General features: G+C 52.0%; 1 protein-coding gene across 4 annotated transcripts; it reads right to left on the bottom strand.

Moving 5' to 3' along the window:
- Positions 1 to 1054: 1054 nt before the first annotated feature.
- On the bottom strand, positions 1055 to 24885 carry DDX11 (DEAD/H-box helicase 11). 4 transcript variants are annotated; one of them, XM_064155640.1, is made up of 26 exons: positions 24510 to 24885; positions 24026 to 24262; positions 23618 to 23704; positions 20738 to 20895; positions 18630 to 18675; positions 17500 to 17607; positions 16529 to 16616; positions 15112 to 15320; positions 13707 to 13859; positions 13570 to 13616; positions 12730 to 12809; positions 11883 to 11927; positions 11689 to 11756; positions 10444 to 10482; positions 9851 to 9974; positions 9209 to 9349; positions 8678 to 8790; positions 7039 to 7111; positions 6557 to 6660; positions 5484 to 5633; positions 3335 to 3403; positions 3119 to 3219; positions 2681 to 2765; positions 2064 to 2139; positions 1763 to 1917; positions 1055 to 1623 (listed from the first exon to the last, which is right to left on the bottom strand). In XM_064155640.1, the coding sequence occupies exons 1-26, from the start codon at positions 24735 to 24737 to the stop codon at positions 1606 to 1608; spliced, it is 2802 nt and encodes a 933-aa protein (XP_064011710.1). In that variant the 5' UTR covers positions 24738 to 24885; the 3' UTR covers positions 1055 to 1605. The 4 variants fall into 4 exon arrangements, with proteins under 4 accessions (XP_064011710.1, XP_064011711.1, XP_064011712.1 ...); XM_064155641.1 differs by having other exon boundaries at positions 9209 to 9346; XM_064155642.1 differs by having other exon boundaries at positions 13707 to 13838.
- Between the last annotated feature and the right edge of the window lie 189 nt (positions 24886 to 25074).

Raw genomic sequence — 25074 nt, 5'->3', positions numbered from 1 at the left:
TGTCCTGGTGCCTGTGCACTTGGTGGTTTCTCTGCCTGGCTTATGGTCAGTCTTTGCCTGTTGCAGGTCCCTGCAGCCTTCACTCCAGCAGAAATGGGCAGCAGGCCAAAGTCAGGGTGTTCAGGGAAAGCCCAGCTAGCTCTTGTGTCACCCAGAGTCCTCTTGAGTCTGTCTTGAACACCTTTTTTCTCTGTGACTCCCTTCAAGCTGTCCATCCCAACAAGGTACCTAACCTCCCCAGAGAGAAGGCACTGCCTTCCCCCTTCCCAGAGCACCCTGGTGGGACCCAGCATCCCAGACATTGCTGCCAGCTTGAGATTCCCACAGTGCATGCCTGCCTGGGAGCTCTTCCAACCTATTTCACAGCTTCACCCTGAAGCAGCCACAACAAAGGTAGCAGAAGGCTTTCTGAAGCTGCTGTGCCAGCCAAACAAGCATTGTGCAGTCCAGTCTCACCTGAGCAGGCTTTGCCTCCTGAGACCCGAGGGCATCCCCCCATGGACAGAGCCTGTGGCCACCACAAGCACTGCACCAGCCAGCACCACCAGCTGCTGCAGGCAGGTATCCCCCACTGCCACACTCACTGGTGTTTAAGGCAGAGCTTACACCAGAGGTGGGGGCTGTAATTTGCACCCACTGAAGGTGCAGGAGCCTCACAATGAATGTTTCTCAGCAGCGGTTTCTTGCCCTGTGGAGCTAATTAACATGAGAGTGGGTACCAGTAAGTGGGGTTGGTGAAGAGCCTTGAGAGTAATAGCTGCTGATACTGACAAGGAGGCAAACAGCTCCTAGGAGGCCTTGCTCAGGATGGCAGAAAGAGCTGGGGCCAGCTGTGGGATTACATTGCTGGAGGATTACACAGCCAGCCCAGCTGGTACTGCTGCCCTTTGGCACCAACCTAGGACTTGGAGAAGGTCAACAAAGTTACTCTAAAACACCTCAAACTTAATGAAAGCTGTTAACCATTTCCCACAGCACCTGAGTGATTCCAGAAAGCTGAGCAATGCAGACAGCATGCACTTAAGCATCATCAAAGGAGAAGTACCAGGCTCTATATGGTTGTACCCTTTATTGCCCTTGAAATAATGAACCACTCCTTGAATCCATTGGCTGCCTGAAGCAAGGCAGAAAGAATGGGATGAGAAATGTTAGCCACAGCTGCCCCTTTGCCTGTCTGTGCCATTCCAAGGTGACACAAGCTAAGACAGTTCACAATTCCTGTGACAAGCTCTGGTGTTTGCTTTGTACAGGTGGTGCTTGACAGGAGAAGGCAGCTGTGTGCAGTCCAAGTAATTCTGCTCCTCACACTTCAGTGCTTGGGTTGAAAATATGTAATCAATTTAAATAAACCCTTAACAGTTGTTAACAAGTAGGTGCCTGCCACCCTTACCTCAGACTTACAACCAGTGTCCCTCCTAGTTATGGTACCGGAGGCTGTCTCACCATCACGGCACGCAGGTACTGAGCAGCAAACATCCACAAAGGAGGCAAAAGGCAAAGGCTCACACGTCCCTTAGTACCAAAAAGCAGGAACTTGGGCATCTTCAGGTGTTCTTCAGAGCTCACAGAGCTGACCCCAACCTACAGCCTGCTCCTTGCTTCACATCACCTCCCTCGATGGAACTAGGAACACAAAAAAAGCAGAGCTTGTCCCTGGCACCACTCCAAAGTGAGGTGTGAGAAAAGCAGAGATGAGTACAGTGGGAAGGAACCTCACAGGATTTTTTCCTGTGATAGCATGAGGTGAGACACAAGTTCTAACCTTTCTGAGCTCTGCAAACGCTGATCCAAAGGTGGCTTTCACCTGGGTCCTCTCCCTGATCCAGCCTGGCAGTTTGCTGAGGACGGCAGCGCTTCCGTACCTGTGGTCCAGCAGCAGGATGCTTGCGAAGTCCTTCTGATGGCGAATGGCTCTGCCTGCAGAGGGCACAAACACACTAAATGGCCATACCACTCCACTGCCTGTCCTCAGGTAAGGAAGGTCATGCTCCTCTCACCTGTACTCAGGCAGGGAATGCAGCCTCTTCCCACCCTCCTGCTTCAGTACCCCCAGGAGGAATTACCTATTGACTGGTTCACTGCCTTCATGCACAGGTTCTCAATCAGCACTCTGCTAGGTGCCTGGCCAGTGGCTCTGGGCTGGAAAGGAGACACAGGCAAGACTGAACATAAGACAGCTGTAAACTTGAGTCTCAATGAGAAAGCAAGGCAAAGGCTTCTACCCCTGCAGAATAAGTAGGTGGCCAAGCAGACCCCCAAACAGTGAGGAAGGACAGAAGAAAGGTTGGGTCAGACACAATGGTAAACAAAGAGCCATCCCAAGGTCCCCTTGAAGGCAGACTTGTCCCCATCTGCCCAGGAACAGCAGCTCCATTGGGCAATGAGCAAGAAGTGAGCCAAGCAAAGAAGTGACCCTAGCAAGCAGCTTCTCCACCCTGCCACTCCCTCTGGAGTGAAGGGATCTTCCAGACAGCCCCACTGCGTCCCTTCACTGAGCTTTGTCCCTGTGTTTAGGGCCACCTGCATATATAGAGCATGGAGAAGGCTGTGCCCTTGGTACCACACACGCTGGAAAACAAAGGCTCAAAGGGAAAAAGGCAGCTTTGGGACTTGTGTGCTGGGAGAACAGTTAGCACTGAAAAGCAGCAGCGAAAGAGGCAGAGGTGTAAGTGTCTCTCACCATTGTTTTGTCAAGCCAAGCCATTTTTTCCTGGAGCTCTGGAGATTTAATGTTGGGGTAAGGCATTCCCACCATAATCACACACCTGCAAGGGGCCAGGGAGGACTGCATTACTCTTAATGTCTCATCCTAGAGCACTTTGCCAACAGACTGCTAAATGAGAGGTCACAGCACCCCTGAGAGGCCGGCAGCCAGCCCTGAAAAACTAAAACGCAGCAAGAGAGCACAGCAGTGTGGCCAGCGGCTCGGAACCGTCTGCAAGCTGCAGAGGGGCTCGGGTGCAGGGGGAGGGATCAGCCAGCATAGCTCATCACCACCACAGGCCGTGTGCTCCCCCAGGAGGTCCTGTCTGCACTACACCGACGCGTCCACGCTGCTGAGGCTGCTGCACTACAGCCCTGTGCTCGCCCTCCAAGGCACAGCCGGCAGCCACCTTACCTGCCCAGCTCATCGGAGAAGTTGATCCCTTCGCTCATTTTGCCTCCAACCACGGAAAGCAGCAGGGCCCCTGTCATCTGTCCTCCTGCCTGGCTGCAGCGCTGCAGGAGAGGGACCAGGAGCTTAGAGCAGGGCAGATCTCTGGGCTTCAGCAGGGCTCCCACACCTGGGCTAGAGCCTTGGTGAAAGCTGCACCAGCCTGCCAGCTCAGCTTACCTTTATGCACTTGGCATATTCCACCAGCACCTGCTCCACCTGGCTGGCTTTCTTAGGCTCCTGAAAGACCTGTCACAGGCAGAGGGTCAGTTGAAGCAACAGGAAGTAAATAGTTTAAAGAAAGCAAACCACTTTAGTCCTATGCCATTAACCAGCACTTGGAACTGGAGGAAGGCAAAGTGCCTGAAAGATCACCTGGAGCAGCACCTTTCTCCTCCACCCTGGAAGCACACCGTGTGATCACTGCAGCACTGCTCAACTGGGCTGCCAAGGCAGCAGCAGCTCTGCCTGCCCCTCCAGCCTTCCCTTGCAGCTCTGCCTGCCCCTCCAGCCTTCCCTTGCAGCTCTGCCTGCCCCTCCAGCCTTCCCTTGCAGATCTGCCTGCCCCTCCAGCCTTCCCTTGCAGCTCTGCCTGCCCCTCCAGCCTTCCCTTGCAGCTCTGCCTGCCCCTCCAGCCTTCCCTTGCAGCTCTGCCTGCCCCTCCAGCCTTCCCTTGCAGCTCTGCCTGCCCCTCCAGCCCTCCCTTGCAGCTCTGCCTGCCCCTCCAGCCTTCCCTTGCAGCTCTGCCTTCTCTAATTCTGCTGAGAGTTACAAGTCCCATCAGAGCTGAAAGGCAGGGAGTCAGTGTGCCCCTCTTGCACCTATGAATAAAGCTCCAGTGGGGTAAGGAGACCTTCCAAGATGCTGGAGGACAGGGACAGGACCAATCAATTGGAATTGCCAATTAATTCCATGACAGAGCTCCTATTGCCCAGTGGATAGATGAGTTTCCTATGACAATCATACATCAAGCAGTGGTTCTTTGTTACTCTAGTGTGCCTAATTAGTTACTGAAAGCCCCTGCAGTTAATTAAGCTGTACTTAGACAGATGCTGCACCTTGGCCTAAATCACAAGTTGCTCTCCTAGTGAACAAGAGGTGTTTTTTCTGACAGTAAAGACCCTTAGGATGCACTTTCCCCTGGTTAGCATGAAATATTATCACACTTTAGCAGCCAGAATCAGTCTTCCAGTAGGAAAATAACTGAAAATCACAGATGAGAGGCAGAACTATTTAACATATTAAACAGGAGCTGTTTAATCCTCTCATTTGCATTTTTTCCCTGTGTAATTTCCATACAGTCTCGGTGTGCTCTCACCACAGCCACCTTCCTTTGCCACGACCTGCCCTTGGGTGTGAGCACCTCAAAGTCACACTTGCCTCACTTGTACCAAGCTGCTTTGCTAGCACTCTTCCAGTCTGCTGGAAACCGCAGCAGCCAAACCAGAACAAAGAGTGGAGAGGCAAAGCAAACTGCATGACTGTGGCACAAAGCCCTGAAGGTGCCAGGCAGACCCCTGGCACCCTGACAGAGCACACCTGAAGGGCACTGTGAGTGACAGCTGTGCAGATGCATGGAGAAGCTGAAGCGTGATGCTTCCAGCACAAGCACCTACAGGCAGAGCCTAGTGCTGGAACACCTGCACCAAGGCTGTGAGATAGCTGGGACTGCATTCTCCTGATCCCTAGGGTAAGCTGTGTGGGGCTTGATAAGCACAAGTTCCAGCCAGGGCATGTGTGTGCTCAGCATCCCTGCTCTGTATGCAGAGACAAGCTGGACTGCCTGACCTTCAGTACTCAGCCTCCAAATATCAATAGAGTCATCGCAGTCATCTTCCTGTTTAATGTTTCTCACCACTTCTTCAACAGGAGCCACACTGCTACTCTCAGCTGTCACCTCTGCACTTCTACCAGAACAGAAACACACCTGCAGCCTGCTCCCACTCTGCCCAGCTCTTAGCTGTGCTGGTCTGTGTTCAAAGGGCACACAGCTGAGCCCAGGACAAACAAATTCCCTGCAAGAGCTGAGCCTGAGCAGCCCCCTCCAGCCACACCACAACAAGCTTGATAGTTATGGGAAGCAAGGACTGCCCCCAGGCAGACCCTGCACCTAAAGAACCCACAGCTGCATTTCATGTCCTGTAGAGCCCAGCTCAGTGGTTGGCCACCCAGGAAGCATCATTTATTCATTACTGGAGGGACTGGCTATGTCAGCACCTGCTCTGTTGGGCAGAGTCTGGGAAGAACCCAGTGAGAGAGGCCTGGGACACACCTGGAATTGTTTGGGGTCTGAAACCTCCCTTTAAAGCCCCAGCTGCTGCACAGTTACCTTCTTCTTGGCTGCCAGGCGGGCGAGCAGCCCTGTCTTCTCCCAGTGTGCATGCACTTGCTTCTCATAGTCATAGGAGGGGAAGAAGCACACCACACCCCCTGGGACAACGTTGCACAGGTTGCAAAGGATTCGACCTGTCTCATCCATCTGCAAGACAGACAAGAGAATACTGCAGCTGACAGGACCTCCAGCTGATGCTGCTCCAATTACATGCTCAAGCCCAGGCCCACACCTCCCCTATGAAAGGAAGTGTGTAGGAAATGTGCCAGTTCACAAGAACTCTCCAGAGGAGCTGGGCATCATCAAAAAGCTCTTCTCTGCTTGGCCTCACCTCCAGCTCTGGGTTTCTGTTGCTGCTGTGGGGCAGTGATCACTCAGGAAAAGAAGGGTTTCTGCCTGCTGTCCCAGTGGAAAGATCATCTGGTAGATGTCCAGCAGGGGCAGAGCAGAGCTCATGTCTGGCCTTGGGTGTTTGAGGACCCACCAATGGAAGAAGGAAAAAGTGCAGGCATCCGCTGCTGCTTCCATGGTTTGGGCTGCACTCTGCAGGGCTGCCATGCTGCTCCCTCACTGAGCCCTTCAAACTATGAAGCAGTCAGAAGGCTTTGGCTGCCCAGCATACAAATGAGGAGCTAAGTGCAGTCAATGAGATACTGTTAGTACTCCTCATCTCCAGCAACTGGCTCTGAGCAGGCAGCTCAACACTCCTTTGCCTGCTGTTCTTTCCCAATTCTTTGGCAACACACCTTGCCCCAAATCACAGAATCAGCCAGGTTGGAAGAGACCTCCAAGCTCATCCAGTCCAACCTAGCACCCAGCTAGACCATGGAACTAAGTGCCTCATCCAGGCTTTTCTTGAACACCTCCAGGGACAGCAACTCCACCACCTCCCTGGGCAGCCCATTCCAATGGTAAAACACTTTGTGAAGAACTTCCTCCTAATATCAAGCCTGCTTCCCTTGGCACAGCCTTTGACCAGCCCACCTTTCAGAGGGCACACTGTGCTGCAGGACATAAACATGTGAAGCAAATGAAGAGCTACCAAGGGTTCTACCAAAGGCAAGACTGACCATCTGGGGACGGTCTCTGGTCTGGTAGGTGAACTCGAGCTGCTGGTTGGAAGGCCCATTGCAGAGGACGATGGGTAGAATGTTTTCTGGAGGAATCACATGTCCTGGAGACAAAAGAACAACAGTAACGAGGGTCAACAACACTGCCATTGGCACAAACTCCACTTGCTGAGGGGCTCTAGCTGAGTGCAGTGACAGTTACATGTTTGCCTGGCTAAGCCAAAGTGACTGAGTCACTCAGAGCCGCTCAGACTTCCACTCCCTGAGCCCCTGGGAAGAGTGGGCAGCATGCTGCCTGCTGACACTGTCCAAGAGCACCCAGGAAGCTCGGAGTGGGAGGGAACTAGCACCCCTTTGCTGCCACGGCTCCGAGGAAAGATGCTGTGCTGCTGCTCACAGTGCTCACACAAGCACTTAAGCTGCAAAACTCAGGTCCTGCAGAGACAGATCACAGCTTGCCCCTGCCACCCTGGCACACTCACCACAAGAGAACTCCACAACACGGGCAGGGTCCACGCCAGCACAGGACAGCAGCTGCTCTCGGAAATCAGCCACCTATGAAGCACAGGAGGGGTGAAGAGCCCGTGGCCCAAAGGGCACAGCAGCGAGGCTGCTACTGCTGCGGCAGCACCAGCGCCTGCGGAGAGCTGCAGCTGGGGCACAGGGGCGCCACCTGCGACCGGGAAACCGAGAGCCTGGGAGCGCCAAGCACACGGGCTGGGGCCGGCAGGCCTGCCGCAGTCCTGCACAGGCAGGAGGAAGGGCTGCATGCATCCATTCCGCCCGGCCAGCCACGGCCCGCAGCCGCTGCCCGCCTCCGAGCCGGCCCCGAGCGCCGGCCGAGCGCCGCCGCCGAGGAGCGCCAGCGCCCCCTGCCGGCCGCCTTCTGCCCTAGGCCTACGGCTCCTGCCCACCCTGCCTGCCAGGGACGCACCTACCAGCTGGCCCAAGCACGTTCAGTGCCTGCGGTCCTCGCCCAGCCTCTCTTGGCCCAACGCATTCCGCTTTCAGACGTGCCCAGGCTCAAGAACCAAGACTGCCAAGCACTGCACAGTACTCGGACTGTGATCACTCCCTCCCTATGGGCTGCAGTCTGAGGGCTTCCAAGTTGGCCTTCCAACAAGGTCCTGCACTTCACATCCTTCTTCCATCTTTTGTCACCATAAGGGCAGAGGAAATTTCAGGACACTTGTGTCCCGGAAGAGGATACCTGCCACACCCCACAGCATCCCCTGCACAGCACAAACACCCTCCCTTAGGCACTAAAGCAACAGCAGGGTGATAAGCTGCTTACCACCACACCAATACTGCAGTGCAGACTCTTCTGAAAGATCCCCTAGGGATCTTACAGGGATCACCTCACAGCACTTTAGAAGGCCAGATGGTTTTCCAAGCTCTTCTGACTGCTATCCATGCTAGTTCCAACCTGTGCTGAGCTCAGCCTCAGCCTGTATGGTCCTGAGAACAAGAAAGCCTGACACAGGCTCCCTTGCACTTGCCACTTTGTGCATGAACAGGCTCTGTGCCATAAATCATAGAATCAACCAGGTTGGAAGAGACCTCCAAGCTCAGCCAGTCCAACCTAGCACCCAGCCCTGGCCAATCAACTAGACCATGGCACTAAGTGCCTCATCCAGTCTTTTCTTGAAGACCCCCAGGGACGGTGCCTCCACCACCTCCCTGGGCAGCCCATTCCAATGCCAATCACTCTCTCTGTGAAGAACTTCCTCCTAACATCCAGCCTATACCTCCCCTGGCACAACTTGAGACTGTGTCCCCCTGTTCTATTGCTGGTTACCTGGGAGAAGAGGCCACCCCCCACCTGGCTACAATGTCCCTTCAGGTAGTTGTAGACAGTAATGAGATCACCCCTGAGCCTCCTCTTCTCCAAGCTAAACAGGCCCAGCTCCCTCAGCCTCTCTTCACAGGGTTTGTGTTCCAGGCCCCTCACCAGCCATCTCATGCAGGGAGGTAAAAAGGTAGGCAGGTCTTCTCCCACACATGCCTTGGAAAGCGAGAGGAGCACATCCCACTGGGGTCAAGCTGCTCTCCTTTCATGCCTGCTGGTGGATAGCACCAGAGACCTCCCAAGCCCTCAGCACAGCATCCTCCCTCCCTCACCGGCTGCATGGTGCCCCCAGCAATGACCACAGCACGGCATTCTTCCACCACCTTGGCAAAATGGACAGCTGGATTCAGCAAGAGGAATTTGAGGCTGCTCTGGGCAACTGTGCCTGGGAGGAGAAAGACAACATCAGGACCTGGCTGTGACACACATTCTCCACCCTATGAGATTCTCCTTCCTGCTCTGGGCACTCTGCTAGGTCCCCACATTGCAAAGCATGGACTTGCTATTAAACACAGCCAAAGGCAGCAGCCTGCAGCATCAACCTGCAGTTAACTTCTGCTTCCTAGTCATCCTGGCACTGCAGAACAAGCACAGTAAATTGCAAAACAAGAGTTGACACCCAAAGAGGGAGAAGAGCTCTTCCAACCCTGGCCTCCATGCTCATGCTTAAGAACTCCTCTGGGCTCACAGATGGCACACATTGCTGCAGGCTCACCCTGGGTTCAGAATCTTCTCCCTCACTGCCAGAAAAGCACTTTGCTTGTGACTCACACCACCTCTCTCCAGCCCATCCTTCCCAGTACCTTGCCTGTTGAGAATGACTCTGCCATCCTGGTTTGCATTTGTCAGGGCTGAGAGAAATCCTTCGATCTGCATCAGTGGAGAGGCAGCTCGGAGCTGCTCATTCTCAGCCTCCGCAGGAGGATGGCTCTGGGGAACACCTGCTGGCTCAGAAAGGAGAAGCAGGCAGCTCAGGCCACACTTCTGCAGACAGGGACTAAGCATGAAATACAAATGTGTCCTTTCTACACATAACAGCAGAAAGCAAAGACTCAAAACAGAGACTTAAGAAAGGTGAGGACCCAAATTCTGTCTCATTGCTAGGTGTGGGAGGGGCATGGCAGAGAAAAAGCCTGCTTTTGGTAGCTGGCACCACTAAACAAAGCTACCCACAGCAGCTCAAGTCACAGTAGTGCTGAGCATGACTGCATGCAGTGTAATCACAGACTCATATCATTTGCCTTGGTAAGGACCTCAGGAGAATTAATCCTGTGTAGTTACCTAGGTCACCTAGGCAGATGTATTTAAAACCATCCAAGCAGCATAGCTTTTGCACACTCTCCTCTCCCTCACATCTAACTCCCTCCTCTTGTCATGCAGGTAAATGTAGGTTCCACATCCTCCCCTTGCCCACAGATGCATAAGTGGAGCATGTCTGAACTCACCTTCTTTACCAGACCCCTGCTGGAGGGTCAGAAGAAAGCTCTGCAAACCAGCCAACTTTTGGTTCTCCTTGTTGGTCTTCACAGCTGTGGCAGGGCCTGCATAGCGCTCCACGAACCCAAAAAGCTGCCAAGGAAAAGCCAGAAAGACTAAGCCCAGCAAGAGCAGGAATCAGACATGATAAGAACAGGGTTGCTGGCCTGCTGCTGAGAAAGCTCCTTGGTCAGCGTTTGTTAATCAGCCCAATCAGAATCCATCAGTACAGCCCAGAGCTGCTATTATTCTCCTCCCTCCTTTGAATCAAAACCAAAACAAGTATCTGTTGTTTGTTCCTTCAGGGCAGCACAGCCTAGCAGGTTTGAGGCCAAGCAGCACAGAACCAGCACCCCCTGGCATACTGTGCTACACCAAGTTGTGTGCTTCTCTGTACAAGCAAACAGCAATGTCCCCATCTGGTGCTTTTTGCAAGAAGCATTTTGTCTGCAAAGCAGGGTGGAGAAGACAGGCTCCCAGCCCAGCTGCTGCACCTTCCACTTCAGAGTCAGGGTGTGAAAACAGCATGCAAAGACTGCCCAGGAAGTCCCAGGGGCAATACCTTTCTGCTGATGAGGCTCTTCTGGCAGTAACGCTGAACCTGGTGGGAGAAGACAGAAAAATGAACTAGCACTCAGCATCCCTGCTCCCAGCCTGCTGTTACCACTTGCTGTGCTCCTGGGGAGGGATGCACAGCTCTCTGTAAGCATCTGTTACAGCTTTAAGAGCCACAGAGTTGAAAAATCCTTCAGAGAACAGATAGTCCAGGAGATGGACTCAGGAAACAGGACACAGCCTCAAATTGCACCAGGGCAGGTTTAAGCTGGACACTGGGAAGAAATTCTTCATGGAAAGAGTGACTGGCATTGGAATGGGCTGCCCGGGGAGGTGGTGGAGTCACCATTCCTGGAGATGTTTAAAAGGAGGCTGGATGAGGCAATTAGTGCCATGGCTTAGTTAATTAGAAGGGTTAGGTGACAGGTTGAACTCAATGATCCTAAAGGTCTCTTCCAACCTGCCTGAGTCTGTGAAACTGCAACATTGCTATTCAATCCCATAATTCTGCTATCTCTTTACGAGTTGGCAGCAAGGCCAACCCTGTCTCCTTTTCTCTCCCAAATGAGATACCTTAATCTGGTACCATGGAGGAGTAGGCCTGTTGATATCTGTGCAGTTTTGGCCTGTTTAGGCCTAAGGGCAGCAGGGGCACTGGGAGGGAGAAGAGGAGCACTAGGGGTTATGGTTTAGGGAAAGGTTTAAGGGGATCCTCATGTGTTCTATGTATGTATTAGGGGTTAAGGATTTACATGATCTGTATTTCTCTCCATCTTTCTGAAACACAATTTTGTCTTGTTGTCCAATTTGAGAGCCTTTTCTTTTACTCTTCTGGGAGAGTAAAATGATATTCGGTCTGCCCTCTAAAAACCAACACAGCCCAGCCTGCCAGGGCAAGAGCATTGCTTCCACAGTGCAAGCACCTGGGGAAGGTGCTGTGTTTGGAGGCTGGAGGGATGGGTTAGGTTACTGGAGTTTCATCCTCAACCCTTCCAGCTTAGCTTTGCCAGAAGACAGCCTCTGCACTTGCACATGTTTAATTGCTTGTTTTCCTCTACCCAAAGCTCATCCATCTGGCTTTAATGTGGTTATCCAGACAGCATCAGAAGAGATTTACACACTGGGGAGGTGGAGAGAATCTGCTAGAAAGCAGATCCTGCCATGTGGGCCTTGGCTCTACTTCCAGCTCTCATGATATACCTGAACAAGTCACCACCACCTGCACCCCAGCAGATGACTGCATTTGCATTACCTTGAAGAGGTTGATGTTGTCAATCTGGCTCTGAAATAGAAAGTCATTGATGGACTTTAGCACTGTCCCTAAACAATAAAAGGAGGGGAAAGGAGAAAAATGAATTATTAGCTGCTGGGCCTGCAGCCCTTTACTGCCCATTCCCACGTTCCCAACTGCTGGCTGCATGCCCTAGGTGCTCACTCCAGTCTCACCTGTTTGGGGAACCACCTGACAGCTTGGATTTTGGTTCACGTTACCTGTAAAACAGGACACCGATTCAAGGAAGGCCTACAATAGCTCTGCCTTAAAGTTAAGCAGCTGAGCTGAAAGGCACAGCACACCAGGACAAAGCCTACCTGCAAAATGTAGCTACACAGACAGAACATCAGCCCCTGCTCAGTTTTAACTTAAGGTGCAGGACAAGTTTGCTGCTGCATCCTAAGAACCAGCACCTGGGTTCCTTCTGTAGCAGGGTGCAGCAGGCAGCATAGGTACATACAAATGCTCACACCCTATGTAGTCACTGTTGCAAAGATGAAGGGACAAGGACTGCAATGCATTCCCTCCTCAGTGCAGCAGCTGCAAGCTGGGAGCCACACAAACTGGCAAGCAGCTGTGAAGAGGGGAAAACCTGAGGACAGCTCCATGGCCAGACCCTGAGAGCCACAAGAAGATTAACTACTGCCACTCACTGTCTTTTATGTCCTGGTATTTAACAGCCACCTCACTTCTGCAGCCTCAGTCCTGAAGCTGTACACAGACTGCACTTTCTAATGAAAGCACTTAAATCAGTGTGGGGAAGAGGGGCTGGAACAGAGGGGGAAGAGAAGTGTGCTTCTGAGAGAACAGCAGAGAGCACTCACAGAGAGAGAGAGGGCAACTGCTTCTATGAACTTCTCACACCATCTGCTGCTCCTCAGATAATCCACTGAGAGACTTCAGGCAGTGAGAAGCAAAAATACATGAGCAACACCTCCCCACAGCCTCCACAGAGATGGAATGGGGGCAACACAAGCACCAGCTAGCTCAAAGTCTATCAGCATCCATGAGTTTGCTTACCTCCCAGCACAGCCACAAACCGTTCCAGCACATACAGGATCTGCTTAATGTACATCAAGTTCTTTGCCTTCAAACGTTTCCTTGAAAAACAAGGCAGGCATTAGGCCTCAGATCATCTTCAGGGACTAACTCAAGCAGCTGAGCTGCATAAACAGGCATGGGAACTCCTCTCCATTTGGGGGCAACAGAAACCATGAATCATTTCTTCCGGGCTTGCTCTCCCTACTTGTGACAAGGCACAGATCTCATGAAATCCAGCCCAAACTCACCCCTCAAGGACCCCAACACTCTGCCTCCCACCAGCATTCCCACACATTAACTACAGTTTAATCACAATGCTAGGGATGCCTCAAGCCCCTGTTGCAGTACTGCCCCCCAGATTCAGTTGTTAGCATTGAGCACAACGATCAACCACTGCAGGGATGACAAAGATGCAAGATTTGGTATACAGCTCACACAGGGCTTCCTCCTCCTCCCAGCTTACTACCTCTGCCATAATGCCAGTGTGCACATGAAAGACTAAGGTCTGGGACAGACATGAAAGACTGAATTGTCTGAAACTCTGCATCACAAAGCAGAGGAGATTAGAGTGAGATACTGGCAAAGGAACTGAGAGTATGAGGTAAAGCCAGAATGCTGAGGGCATCTCCCTTCTCACTGCTTACTATCAGCCCCAGGAGTTTGACTTAAGACTCTAGGCAGCAATAATGAAGCAAGTGGCTTTTCATCTGCAAACAACCTTCCACCAGGGAAGAGCAAGAAAGACTCTGCAGACATGAGGCAAGCCATAGCATCAACACTGCCTGTCGCTGCTGTGCTGTCTTCCTTCTAGAGCCTCACCTGTATCGCTCCATGTACTGCAGCAGCTGGGAGTGGGCACAGCACAGCTACACAAAGGGAAAACAGGAGCTGTTAGTAGAAAGGAATTGAGGAAAGGTGCTCTGCACTTAGGATTACCAAACTGGGCTCTGACTCACCTGAGAGCCACTGACTTCTGCACTATGGATACAGGTGATGGTGTCTATGAGGTTGTGGGCTTCGTCAATGATTACAACTTGGTCCTTCAGCTTGATCCCAGCAGCACTCCTGGTAGGCTCATGCAAGAGCATCTGATAGGGCAGCACCACCAGCTAACAGGAGAAGCACAGGCTGCCCTGATTCTAGCTCTCATCCTTAGAAACTTAGGACACCCTCCCACCCCTCAAAGGCTCATATTCTATGGCTCTGTGGAATTCAGCAGAGTTGCTTTTACTGTAGGAAGGAAGAGACAGCACTGGCTTGAGAGGGGCAGTGATATAAACCAAAGAGAAATTGACTATGTCACTACTCCCTATCAGCTCGAGTCACCTTCTAAATCTCCTCTGAAACCCTGAAAGCACATCTTCCAATAGAGAACCAAGGAATAAGAGCAGTGGCAGAAGCTAAGATTACCCTCATGTGCCAGTACTGCTTCAGAGCTGCTGAGCCTTCCAAGCAGCTCGGAATGCTGAGGCATGCTCGCAGCCTCCCTGTTAACTGCAAATGGGCACTCCCATGTTCCTTTGCTTCCTCAGCAAAACCACAGCTGAGAGAAGCACAACTTGGTCACAAGCTCCCACAACAGGGGACAGAGTGGCTGGAGAGAAGCCAGGCAGAGAAGGACCTGGGGGTACTGGTAGATAGTAGCTGAACATGAGCCAACAGTGTGCCCAGGTGGGCAGGAGAGCCAAAGGCATCCTGGCCTGGATCAGGAACAGTGTGGCCAGCAGGACAAGGGAGGTTCTTCTGCCCCTGTGCTCAGCACTGCTCAGACCACACCTTGAGTGCTGTGTCCAGTTCTGGGCTCCTCAAATCAAGAGAGAAGTTGCAGTACTGGAAGGTGTCCACAGGAGGGCGACAAAGCTGGTGAGGGGCCTGGAGCACAGCCCTGTGAGGAGAGGCTGAGGGAGCTGAGGGTGTGCAGCCTGCAGCAGAGGCTCAGGGCAGAGCTCATTGCTGTCTACAACTCCTTGAAGGGAGGCTGTAGCCAGATGGGGTTGGTCTCTTCTGCCAAGCAAGCAGCAACAGAACAAAGGGGACACAGTGTGAGGTTGTGCCAGGGTAGGTCTAGGCTGGATGTTAGGAGGAAGTTGTTGTCAGAGAGAGTGATTGGCATTGGAATGGGCTGCCCAGGGAGGTGCTGGAGTGGCTGTACCTGGAGGTGTTCAAGCAAAGCCTGGCTGAGGCACTTAGTGCCATGGTCTGGTTGATTGTCCAGGGCTGGGTGCTAAGTTGGACTGGAGGTCTCTTCCAAATTGGTTGATTCTATTCTATAGGTTTCTTTCCTTCTACTCTACTCTACTCTACAAGAACTGGAAGGAGCAGACATTCCATTCTCAGAGCCCCTGGCACTAGTACAATTACCTGAGCAGCAGGAATGGCGTAGCGACTCCCATAGTATGGGCAGGCTTTGGCCTCCCTCCCCAGAGCCACCAACTGCTCAATGTCCTTCACCTCCACGAGAACTTCATCGCGCAGAAACTGCATCTGCTCATAGGAATAGAAGGGGCAGGAGGCGCTGGGGCGGCTCGCACGTCTCCTCTGCCCTGCCTTCTCCTCCTCACTCTTCTTTTCTGACAGCAGGAACGAAAAGAAAACTCTGAGCAACACAGGGCAGCTGTGAAAGCACCCAGACAGCACTCAGCTGGCTGGGAGCTAAGCTTTATATTCACAGCTTAGCACAACAGACAGGCAGAGAGTTACAGTATTTACAGCTATAGACAGAAATAGACAAGGTAAAGGTAATGCACAAACACAGCAGCCCTGCCAGAAACCAGAGTCCCCAGGAGGGGCTCCCAACCACTCTTCCACCTTCTTCCCATGCCTCTACCTTATCCCAGAGTTTGCCTTACATGCAAGGTGAGTTTGGAGGATCAGCCAGGGGGGCTAGAAGCAGGATTAGTCACACAGAAGCAGCCCAGGGAGAAACACAGACTCCAAGCGACAGAGACACATACACTCTGTCTTATCTATGCTTGTGTCCTTGTTTCTATACTTCCCAGCAAGCCTCTGACTGAAGCAGACATCACCACTGTTTTCTTTTCACAGCCTATAATCTAATTTTCCTCACTAAAATATTCCAATTTGCCTCAAACTAGCAGGGCAGCCTAAAGCAACCACTTTGCAGAACCTCCTGGGCTCCAAAGCAGACTTGCCCAGGTATAGTTTGACCTCTCATCTATTTTAAGACTACTCAGCAGAAACATTTCCAGTTCCACAGTGGGCACTGCTCTTGCCACTTCTATTTAGCCACCTGTCATTTCCCAACACTTCTACTACTGAGCTACAAAGAGAAGCACAGAATGTCTTAGATTGGAAAAGCCCTTCAAGCTCATCAAGTCCAATCATCAGCTTCACACTGACAAGTCCTTGACTAAACCAAATCCCTCAGCACAACATCTCATCACTATGAATGCCCATGGTTGGAAAGGACCATCAGCATCATCCAGTCCAACCTTCATCCCAGCATCCTTCATCACTAGACCATAGCCTTAAGCACCACATCCACTTTTTTTACACACCTCCAGGGATGGTGACTCCACCACCTCCCTGGGCAGAAGTATCCTTCCATTGCAGAAGTCCTGATCAACTGAAGACACACAAGGATCACAGCATCTAAGCCTGAAGGCCAAGACAAGTAAAAGTGCTGAGGATCTCTAACTCTACTCCTCTAAGCTGCCATTTCAAACCCTTGCTAAAACTGATGGGCACTGCACATTGCCTCCAGACTCTGCTACCAGCTTTATCAGTGATTGCTTTCCCAGGCTGGAAGTGTTCCTACCGTGTTTGTTCTTTTGCATCTCCATGCAGCGGTCATTGATGATCTGAAGAGCCCCCAGGCGTCGAACCTCCTCATTCACACACAGGTTCTTTGACATGCAAAGAGAGGAAGCAGTAAGAGGTCAGTGAGCAGCTGAGTGCCTCTCCTTGAGCCTTTGCTGTACAGCACAAGTTTTCTTTAGAGCAATCTCGGGTCAGATTCCAAACCAGAACAGTTTTGTCAGTCAGATGCTGCCTATTTCGAGGAGATCTTGGAATGGCCTTCCAGTATCTTAAGGGGGCCTAGAGGAAGGCTGGGGAGGGACTATTGACAAGGTCTTGCAATGACAGGATGAGGAGGAATGGGTTTGAACTGGCAGAGGGGAGATTCAAACTGGATGTTAGGAAAAGGTTTTTTGCAGTGAGGGTGGTGAGACACTGGCACAGGCTGCCCAGGAGCACAGAATCACAGCGAGGGTGGTTAAGACACTGGCACAGGTTGCCCAGGGAGGCTGTGGAGCACAGAATCACAGAACGTGATCTTTGGATGGGGCCTTGAGCAACCTGTTCTAGTGGGAGGTGTCCCTGCCCTACTGGATGGTCTTTGAGGTCCCTTCCAACTTAAACCACTCTATGATTCTACCCCAACTGCTACAACTATGCTCCAAACACACCATGGCAAGGAGAGGAAACACGGGGAAAGGTGCAGTGAGATGGCTCACTGCTACACAACAGCTGGATGTGATACTAAGAGGAGCACCTTCCCAGCCATCTAGAAAGTTCCACATGAGAAAAGGTCAAAGAGATCTTTGCATTTCCATCAAATGGCTGAATGACCACAACAAAATTGTGCACCACACGGCTCTGCGGCATGACACGTGGCTAGTTTGGAAACAGGCAACTGAGTCAGTGCTTGAGACACCTCCTGTGGCCTTGCATCCCCACACTTTCTCACAGAGGCACTCTGGGTCCCTTGTGAACACCACCACCCACCTGCCTGGATGCCAAGGAGACCAGCCGGGTGCCTTTGCCAAAGGGACTCTTCTGCACCTCATGCACAAACTGCGACAGCTGGGAGTGAGTGCGGCTGCAGTAGTAGATCTGCAAGGAGGAAGAAGAAATAGGAGACAGGAATAAAGTGGAAGTTAATTGTCTAACTACAATCAATCCCACAAAGAAGCAGTCAAGCACCTTAGCAGGGGGCTCAAGCCTGCAAAAACATCTGAGTGTCACAACTGTTGAGGCTGACAGCCTCATCTTTGTTTTCCCCTATGCATTTGCCTTTGCTTCTGTTTCATTTTCCAAGGTTCCTGTGATGGTTTGGGTGTTACCCACCCCCAGCTTAAGAAAAATGACCCAGACTAGACTCAGTAGCTGGCAATTAAAGAATGAAGCTTTCTATTCACAGCTTAGCTCAACACACAAGCAGGTAGTTACAATATCTACAGCTATAGCCAGAAACAGACAAGTTAAAGGTAATACAGAAACACAACAGCCCTCCCAGAAACCAGAGTCCCCAGGAGGCGCTCCCAACCACTCTTCCACCTCCTTTCCACTCCTCTACCTTATCCCAGACTTTGCCTTAAGTTCAAGGTGAGTTTGGAGAATTGGCCAGGAGGGTTAGGAAGCAGAGGGATTAGTCACACAGACAGAGAAGGGAGGCAGCCAAAGCTAGAGAGCAACTCTGTTATCTGTGTTTGTGTTCTTGTTTTTAATCCACCTCAGCAAGGCTCTGAGTGCAGCAGCCACCCCCACTGCTTCCTTTTCACTGCCTAATCATCTCATTCCTCTCACCAAAATATCCCAGCTAGGCTCAAACTAGTACAGTTTCTATAAAGACAGAGACTTTCCATTGGAGAGTAACAAAAAACTACTCCTTGCAGTGTGTTTTTACAGCAAGCCACAGCAAAAATTCAGCAGTGCTAGCAGAGCAAACTGCTTAGGCAGACAGTGTGGCCCAGAAGTAGGACAGCACAGCACAAGTGGTTGCTGTTATCAATAAACCTGGCAGTTCTCAGATGCCAGTTCCTAAATCCTTCTGAAACAAGGGTGCAAAGAAGCCAGAACTCTGCTCATTGCCACACTGTTCTGTGAGGCAGCACTATTTATTTCCCTCATCTCACCTTAGTCACATGCTCCTCTTCCAAATCATCATCATCTTCTGCAAGCCTAAGAAAAAGAGAAAGTTCAAACAGCTTCTTTTCAGTGGATCACTGACAGTTAGAAACAGATGATGCTCTACTAGACGCAAAAGGCCTCAAGAGAGATGTTTGTATCATCTCAAGAGCTTCACATCTTAACTCAGGAAGAAAAAAACAAATCAAGTTCTGAAGAATGGTGTAAGTGTGCTCTTTAAGAGAAAGTCTGCAGGGCTGAGTCTTTAGCTGGGGCTTTTCCTTTGAAATCTGGGGCTTCTAAGCCCTGTGCATAACATATTCAGTGCTACACTATCCTTTGGTAAGCTTATTTATTTTTATAAGATTCCCCCTTCAGAGAAAATTTACCACCCTCGAGCTCTTGCATAAAGAAAAGCTTCAAGAAGATATCTGGCTGCTGTAGACAGAGTTCAAAGGCAACAGCAGTTAAATGTTTGATAAACTAAATGGAAAGGCAGTAAAGTGTCTTGCAGTTTCTAAGGCAGGGGGGATCTGCCCTGATGCTAATTAGTGAATTTGTATTTTAAATGTATTTAATTTTCATGCTGAAGTATGGCTTCTGGCTTCCTGCAGAAAGCAAACACAGGGGAGAAAAAGTGTGCACAAGCTTTTCATGCTGAAGCTGGCACTCCAGAAACTTAACCGTCTCTCCTTTTAGAGCATGAAGTGCTGATTTGCAGGACTGGTATCTTCCTCTGATGCCCTGAGTTCCATTTTAGAATCACAGAATCACTCAGGTTGGAAAGGACCACAAAGATCATCTAGTTCCAACCTCCCTGCCATGGGCACAGACACCCTACCCTAAGAGCAGCCTGGCCACAGCCTCACCCAGCCTGGCCTTAAACATCTCCAGCCATGAGGCCTCAACAACCTCCCTGGGCAACCCATTCCAGCCTCTCACCACTCTCATGCTCAACAACTTCCTCCTCACATCCACTCTGAACCCACCCATCTCCAGCTTTGCTCCATTCCCCCCAGTCCTGGCACTCCCTGATATCCTTGAAAGTCCCTCCTGAGCGTTTTTGTAGCCCCCTTCAGATCCTGGAAGGCCACAAGAAGGTCACCTGGGAGCCTCCTCTTCTGCAGACTGCACAGCCCCAACTCTTTCAGTCTGTGCTCACAGCATTGCTGCTGCAGCCCTCTGAGCATCCTCCTGGCCCTGCTCTGTACACACTCCAGCATCTCCACAGCCCTCTTGTCCCAGGGGCTCCAGAATTGGATGCAGTACTCCAGGTGGGGTCTCAGCACAGCAGAGTAGAGGGGGAGAATCACCTCCCTCACCCTGCTGGCCACACTTCTCCTGATGCAGCCCAGGCTCTGCTTGGCTTTCTGGGCTGCAAGTGCACATTGCTGGCTCCTGTTGAGCCTCTCCTCCAGCAGCACTCCCAAGTCCCTCTCCTCAGGGCTACCCTCCAGCCACTCACTGCCCAGCCTGGATTTGTGCTTGGCATTGCCTACACCCAGCTGCAGGACACTGTACTTGGGCCTGTTGAACCTCATGAGGTTGGCTTGTGCCCACCTCTGCAGCCTGCCCAGGTCCCTCTGGATGGATCCCTGCCCTCCAGCCTGGCTGCTGCAGCACACAGCTTGGTGTGGGCAGCAAACCTGCTGAGGGTGCATTCAATGCCTCTGTCCACAGCATCCACAAAGATGTTGAACATTTTGCTTTTTTAATGCAAGGAACTTGATCTCAAGTGATTCACTCAGCATCCAGAGGCACTCTCTGGGAAACTGGGAATGTATAGAGGCAGGACATTGCCACACATCCTAACAAAGATGCACTTTCTCAGGGAATACTTCAGGTCACTCTAGTCAAACAAAAGCTTAAAAAAAACAAACCAAAATAATAAATCATTTAAAAAACAGCCAAAAAAGCCAAACCCCCCCAACCAACCAAACAAAAACCAAACAGCACCAAAACCAGCAAGCCAACCAAATAAACCAACCAGCCAACCCACAGAACAACCACTACCTTACACAGCTAGGATGGGGAGGCTCCTCCACATCCATCCCAAGCCAAAAATGCCCCAGAAAATGTTTCTTTGGTATTGAATCCCCTCAACCCCTGTCCTTACCCAGATACCACTTTCTTTTCTTCGTCACTCTCATATTCAGCAAGAATGAGCTCCTCATCATTGTGATCCAGCTTCTCTAGAACATCTGCTCCATCTCCCTCTGAAAGAAGCTCCTTGCTGAGCTGCAGAAGCCTCGTCGTCTCATCCTCCTCAGCTCTCTGAAAGAAACACACAATCACATCACTTCTCATACAGCACAAGAGGTAGCAGGCACATTGCCTTACTCCACAGACTGCTCAAGAGACAGCAGTCTCACACTGGGAATGCCTTGCTGGGTAAACCCCAGTGAATCGTAGAATCAACCAGGTTGGAAGAGACCTCCAAACTCAGCCAGTCCAACCTAGCACCCAGCCCTAGCCAGTCAACTAGACCATGGCACTAAGTGCCCCATCCAGGCTTTGCTTCAACACCTCCAGGGACAGTGACTCCACCACCTCCCTGGGCAGCCCATTCCAATGCCAATCACTCTCTCTGCCGACAACTTCCTCCTAACATCCAGCCTAGATCTCCCCTGGCACAACTTGACACTGTGTCCCCTCCTTCTGTTGTTGGTCCCTGAGAGAAGAGACCAACCCAACCTGGCTACAACCTCCCTTTAGGTAGCTGTAGACAGCAATGAGCTCTGCCCTGAGCCTCCTCTTCTCTAGGCTGCACACCTCCAGCTCCCTCAGCCTCTCCTCATAGGGTTTGTGTTCCAGGCCTTTTACCACCTTCGTTGCCCTTCTCTGGGCACATTCCAGCACTTCAACATCTCTCTTGAATTGAGTGGCCCAGAACTGGACACAGCACTCAAGGTGTGGCCTGACTACCTCCTCACATCCAGTCTGGACCTATCCATTTCCAGCTTCGCTCCATTCCCTAGCCCTGTCACTCCCTCAGTGGGCCAAACCAAGCACACTGCAGGTGCTCCAAGCTGTTCAGCCCCACAGAATTCAGCTGTTACCAACCATGAAAGGCTTGTCCACAGATTCATAGATAAATGGCAAACATAAGACCCTTTCTGTGCAAAAGGCTCACTGAACTAACGGATCCTGAAATGGCAATATTCACATTACCCAACGTTAGTGGCTTAAAGTGCTCCATATAAGTCTGCCTGAGAAAACAGTGTGAACAAACCCAAACAAACATGCACATCATCACACACTATGCCTGCACTTAACTTAAAGCTAAGATCAGCTCAGCAGCTGTTTCAGAACGCAGAGCACAAGACCTCTCTTGCTGTTTTGTCTAATGATGTGGTTCATATTCTAACACAGACCTCTGTATTATCTTTGTGTACTGGAAACAAAAAGCTTCCAGGGTCAATGAGTAGGGTTTTCTGCTATGGCATTGTGAAGCAATGCAGTTAGTGAGCACCATAGAGGAGAGCAATCAGTTGCTTTTTCCAATCTCTGTATTATTGCTTTTATTTGCTTTCTTGCATTTCATTGTGCTGCTTACTTCAGATGCTCTTTACCCTTTAAGATGCAAAAGTTTTTTTGCTCCACTTCTTTTTGTCATTCCTGCCACATGCTTTTGACAGGAGTTGACCAAAACATAATCACTGAATGGTTCAGGTTGGAAGGGAACTCAAAGATCATCCAGTTCCAACCCACTGTCATAGGCAGGGACACCTCCCACTAGAACAAGTCACTCAAGGCCTGATTCAATCTGGCTTTAAACACTTCCAGGGAGGTTGGGGAGCACAGAAGCACCCAATGTGATCATTGGGTGGTTCTGTGCTGCTCAACCTCCCTGGGCAACCTGTGCCAGTGTCTCACCACCCTCACTGAAAAGAACCCTTTCCTAACATCTAGTTTAAATCTCCCCTCTGCCAGTTTAAACCCATTCATCCTTGTCCTGTCATTACAAGACCTTGTCAGTAGTCCCTCCCTAGCCTTCCTGTAGCCCCCTTCAGATACTGGAAGGCCACTCCAAGGTCTCCTCAAAGCCTTCTCTTCTCCAGGTTGCAGAGCCCCAACTCTCTCAGCTTGTCCCCATAGCAGAGCTGCTGCAGCCCTCTGAGCATCTTGGTGGCCTCCTCTGGACTCATTCCAACAGTTCCATGTCCTTCTTGTGTTTGGGGCTCCAGAACTGCCCCCAGGACTGCAGGTGGGGTGTGAGGAGAGCAGAGCCAAGGGGCAGAATCCCCTCCCTTGCCCTGCTGCCCACACTGCTCTTGCTGCAGCCCAGCACAGGGTTGCTGTCTGGGCTGCACTCACACTGCAGGCTCATGTGGAGCTTTTCATCACCCCAGACCCCCAGCACTTGAGACAAAGCATATCAGAAATGAATAGCTTGGCAGCCTAATAAACCTGCCTGCTTGGGGACCTGGAGAAGGTATTTCTGGGAAGACTGTTTTATATCAAGCAGAAGCTCTCCAAGCCAAGAGGACTGAGGTCTGTCACTCATCTAAGGGACAGGAAACTATATCTGTGAACTTTATGTAAGTACAAAAGAGACATTTCTGAAGAGCACAATTGCTTTAGTTATGCAAGTAGAAGTACTTTCCCCCCCAGTGGCAAGCAAAGTACAACCAAAGCCTGACCTGGCTGACTGTTGGGGTGTTTTTTGGGGGGGGGAGAGTGTCTTCTGTTCCCATAAGCTCTTAGAACAGAGAGATTAAAAAATAAAAGTCCACATATGACAATTTTAAAAGCAAAACCAGAGGACTAGAAGGCCATCAGGACACACACCCTTGCTATCCACACACCAACACTGGCACAGGACATTCTCTGCACACAAACTGCTTTGGCACACCACATCTCTCTAACCAAAACCTTTGGATGGCAAATTTCAGCAGCCTAATACAAAGAGAATTCACTGTGAAGTCGCTGATACAAGCAAGTATGAGCAATACCTGAGGTAAGCAAAGCAGAAGCTCCCCATGGGGCAACTCACCTTCCTCTTTGCTGTGTATTTTAACTGCACGTTGTGGCGAATCTTCTCAAGATGCTCTTCTCGCTTCTTCCTCCTCATCTGCTCTTCCTGAAAGAAAGAGAGATTGAAGGAAGGATGAAGTCCTAGACCCTGGGTGTAATTACTTTCCTGTGCTCCTATAATAAAGTTAACTCTGAAAGAAAAGTCACTACACAGACCACTTGTCCCAGAGCGCACAGCTGTTACTCAGAGCTACAGAGCTTCTATCTTACACGATCTACACGGCAATGTCTCATCCCTCACAACGGAAACAAAGCCCTGTGAAAGCAAGGCTTGCCTCCTGTGCTCTTCCAGCCATCATCCCGGCTAGCATCCTTTCTCTCACACCTTATTATTTTCCCCATCCCATAGACACGAAGGTTTCTCTACCTTTAGCCTGTCCACCATGTCTCGCTCTTCTTTGCTCTGCACAAAGGCTGTGACCCAGTCCGGCTCTCCAGCGGTGTCTCTGTTGGCTGGGTGTCCCGGCTCCACCGAGGTCGGCAGTTTCTTCCCTTCCTGCCCGCCGTGCTCGAGTGCCAGAAGTCGAGCCTCCTCCTGCTGCTTTTTCTCCTCAAAGTCTCGGAGCCAGGAGAGGGCCCCGCAGATAAGACTCAGCGACTTTCCCTGCCGTAGAAACCAGCATGAGGCTCCCGGGACCGGAGCACGACTGTTACCAACGCTCACACCACACTGCCCCGCCACAGGGACCACCCACTCGGTGACAGCCCCTCCTGAGCGGCATCAGGCCCAGATCTGGCCCCTTTCCAGGGTACCACCGTCCCCAGCCCAGAGAGGCCTCCGCCCTCCCGGCCGCCCGCTCCCTGCCGCCGCTCCAGCCTCCCGGGCCGCCCCTGCCGCCCTCCCGCCTCACCGTGCCCGTGGGGCTCTCGAAGATCCCGACACAGCCTGCTTCCAGCGCGCCGTACAGCGCCGCCATGAACTGCTCCTGGATGAGGTAGGGCGTGTAGGGGAACGGGAACCGGCCTGCCCCCGGGCCCGGCTCCACGCCGCCCGCCGCCTGCGGGCACACGGGCCGCACGGCCGCCGCAGCCCTGCTCTCCATCTCGCTGCCGCCCGCCGCCGCGGCCCCGCTTTCCATCTCGCTGCTGCCGCCCCGCTTCGAACCGACCGCCGGAGACACCCCGCCCCCCGCCACTGACGTCCCGGGGACGGGCGGCGCGGCGGAACCGCCTGCGCCTGCCGGAGACTGCCGGGCCCCGGCCGGGGGGGCGGAAGAACCTGCCCCTGCCCCGGGGCTGCCGGAGGAGCCTGCCCCTGCCCCGGGGCTGCCGGGCCCTGGCAGGGGGGGCGGAAGAACCTGCCCCTGCCCCGGGGCTGCCGGGCCCTGGCAGGGGGGGGCGGAAGAACCTGCCCCTGCCCCGGGGCTGCCGGAGGAGCCTGCCCCTGCCCCGGGGCTGCCGGGCCCTGGCAGGGGG

Source organism: Pogoniulus pusillus, chromosome 15 (assembly GCF_015220805.1).
Source record: "Pogoniulus pusillus isolate bPogPus1 chromosome 15, bPogPus1.pri, whole genome shotgun sequence".
In the NCBI taxonomy this organism is placed as follows: domain Eukaryota; kingdom Metazoa; phylum Chordata; class Aves; order Piciformes; family Lybiidae; genus Pogoniulus; species Pogoniulus pusillus.
This window is presented reverse-complemented; position numbering and strand designations above follow the sequence as displayed.

Coding starts and splice junctions, on each gene's coding strand:
- DDX11 (XM_064155640.1), bottom strand. CDS start 24,737: ATGGAAAGCGGGGCCGCGGCGGCGGGCGGCAGCGAGATGGAGAGCAGG. Junction 7,112..8,677: donor CTGGGGGCACCATGCAGCCG/GTGAGGGAGGGA, acceptor TGTGCTTCATAG/GTGGCTGATTTCCGAGAGCA. Junction 5,634..6,556: donor CCAGAGACCGTCCCCAGATG/GTCAGTCTTGCC, acceptor TCTGTCTTGCAG/ATGGATGAGACAGGTCGAAT.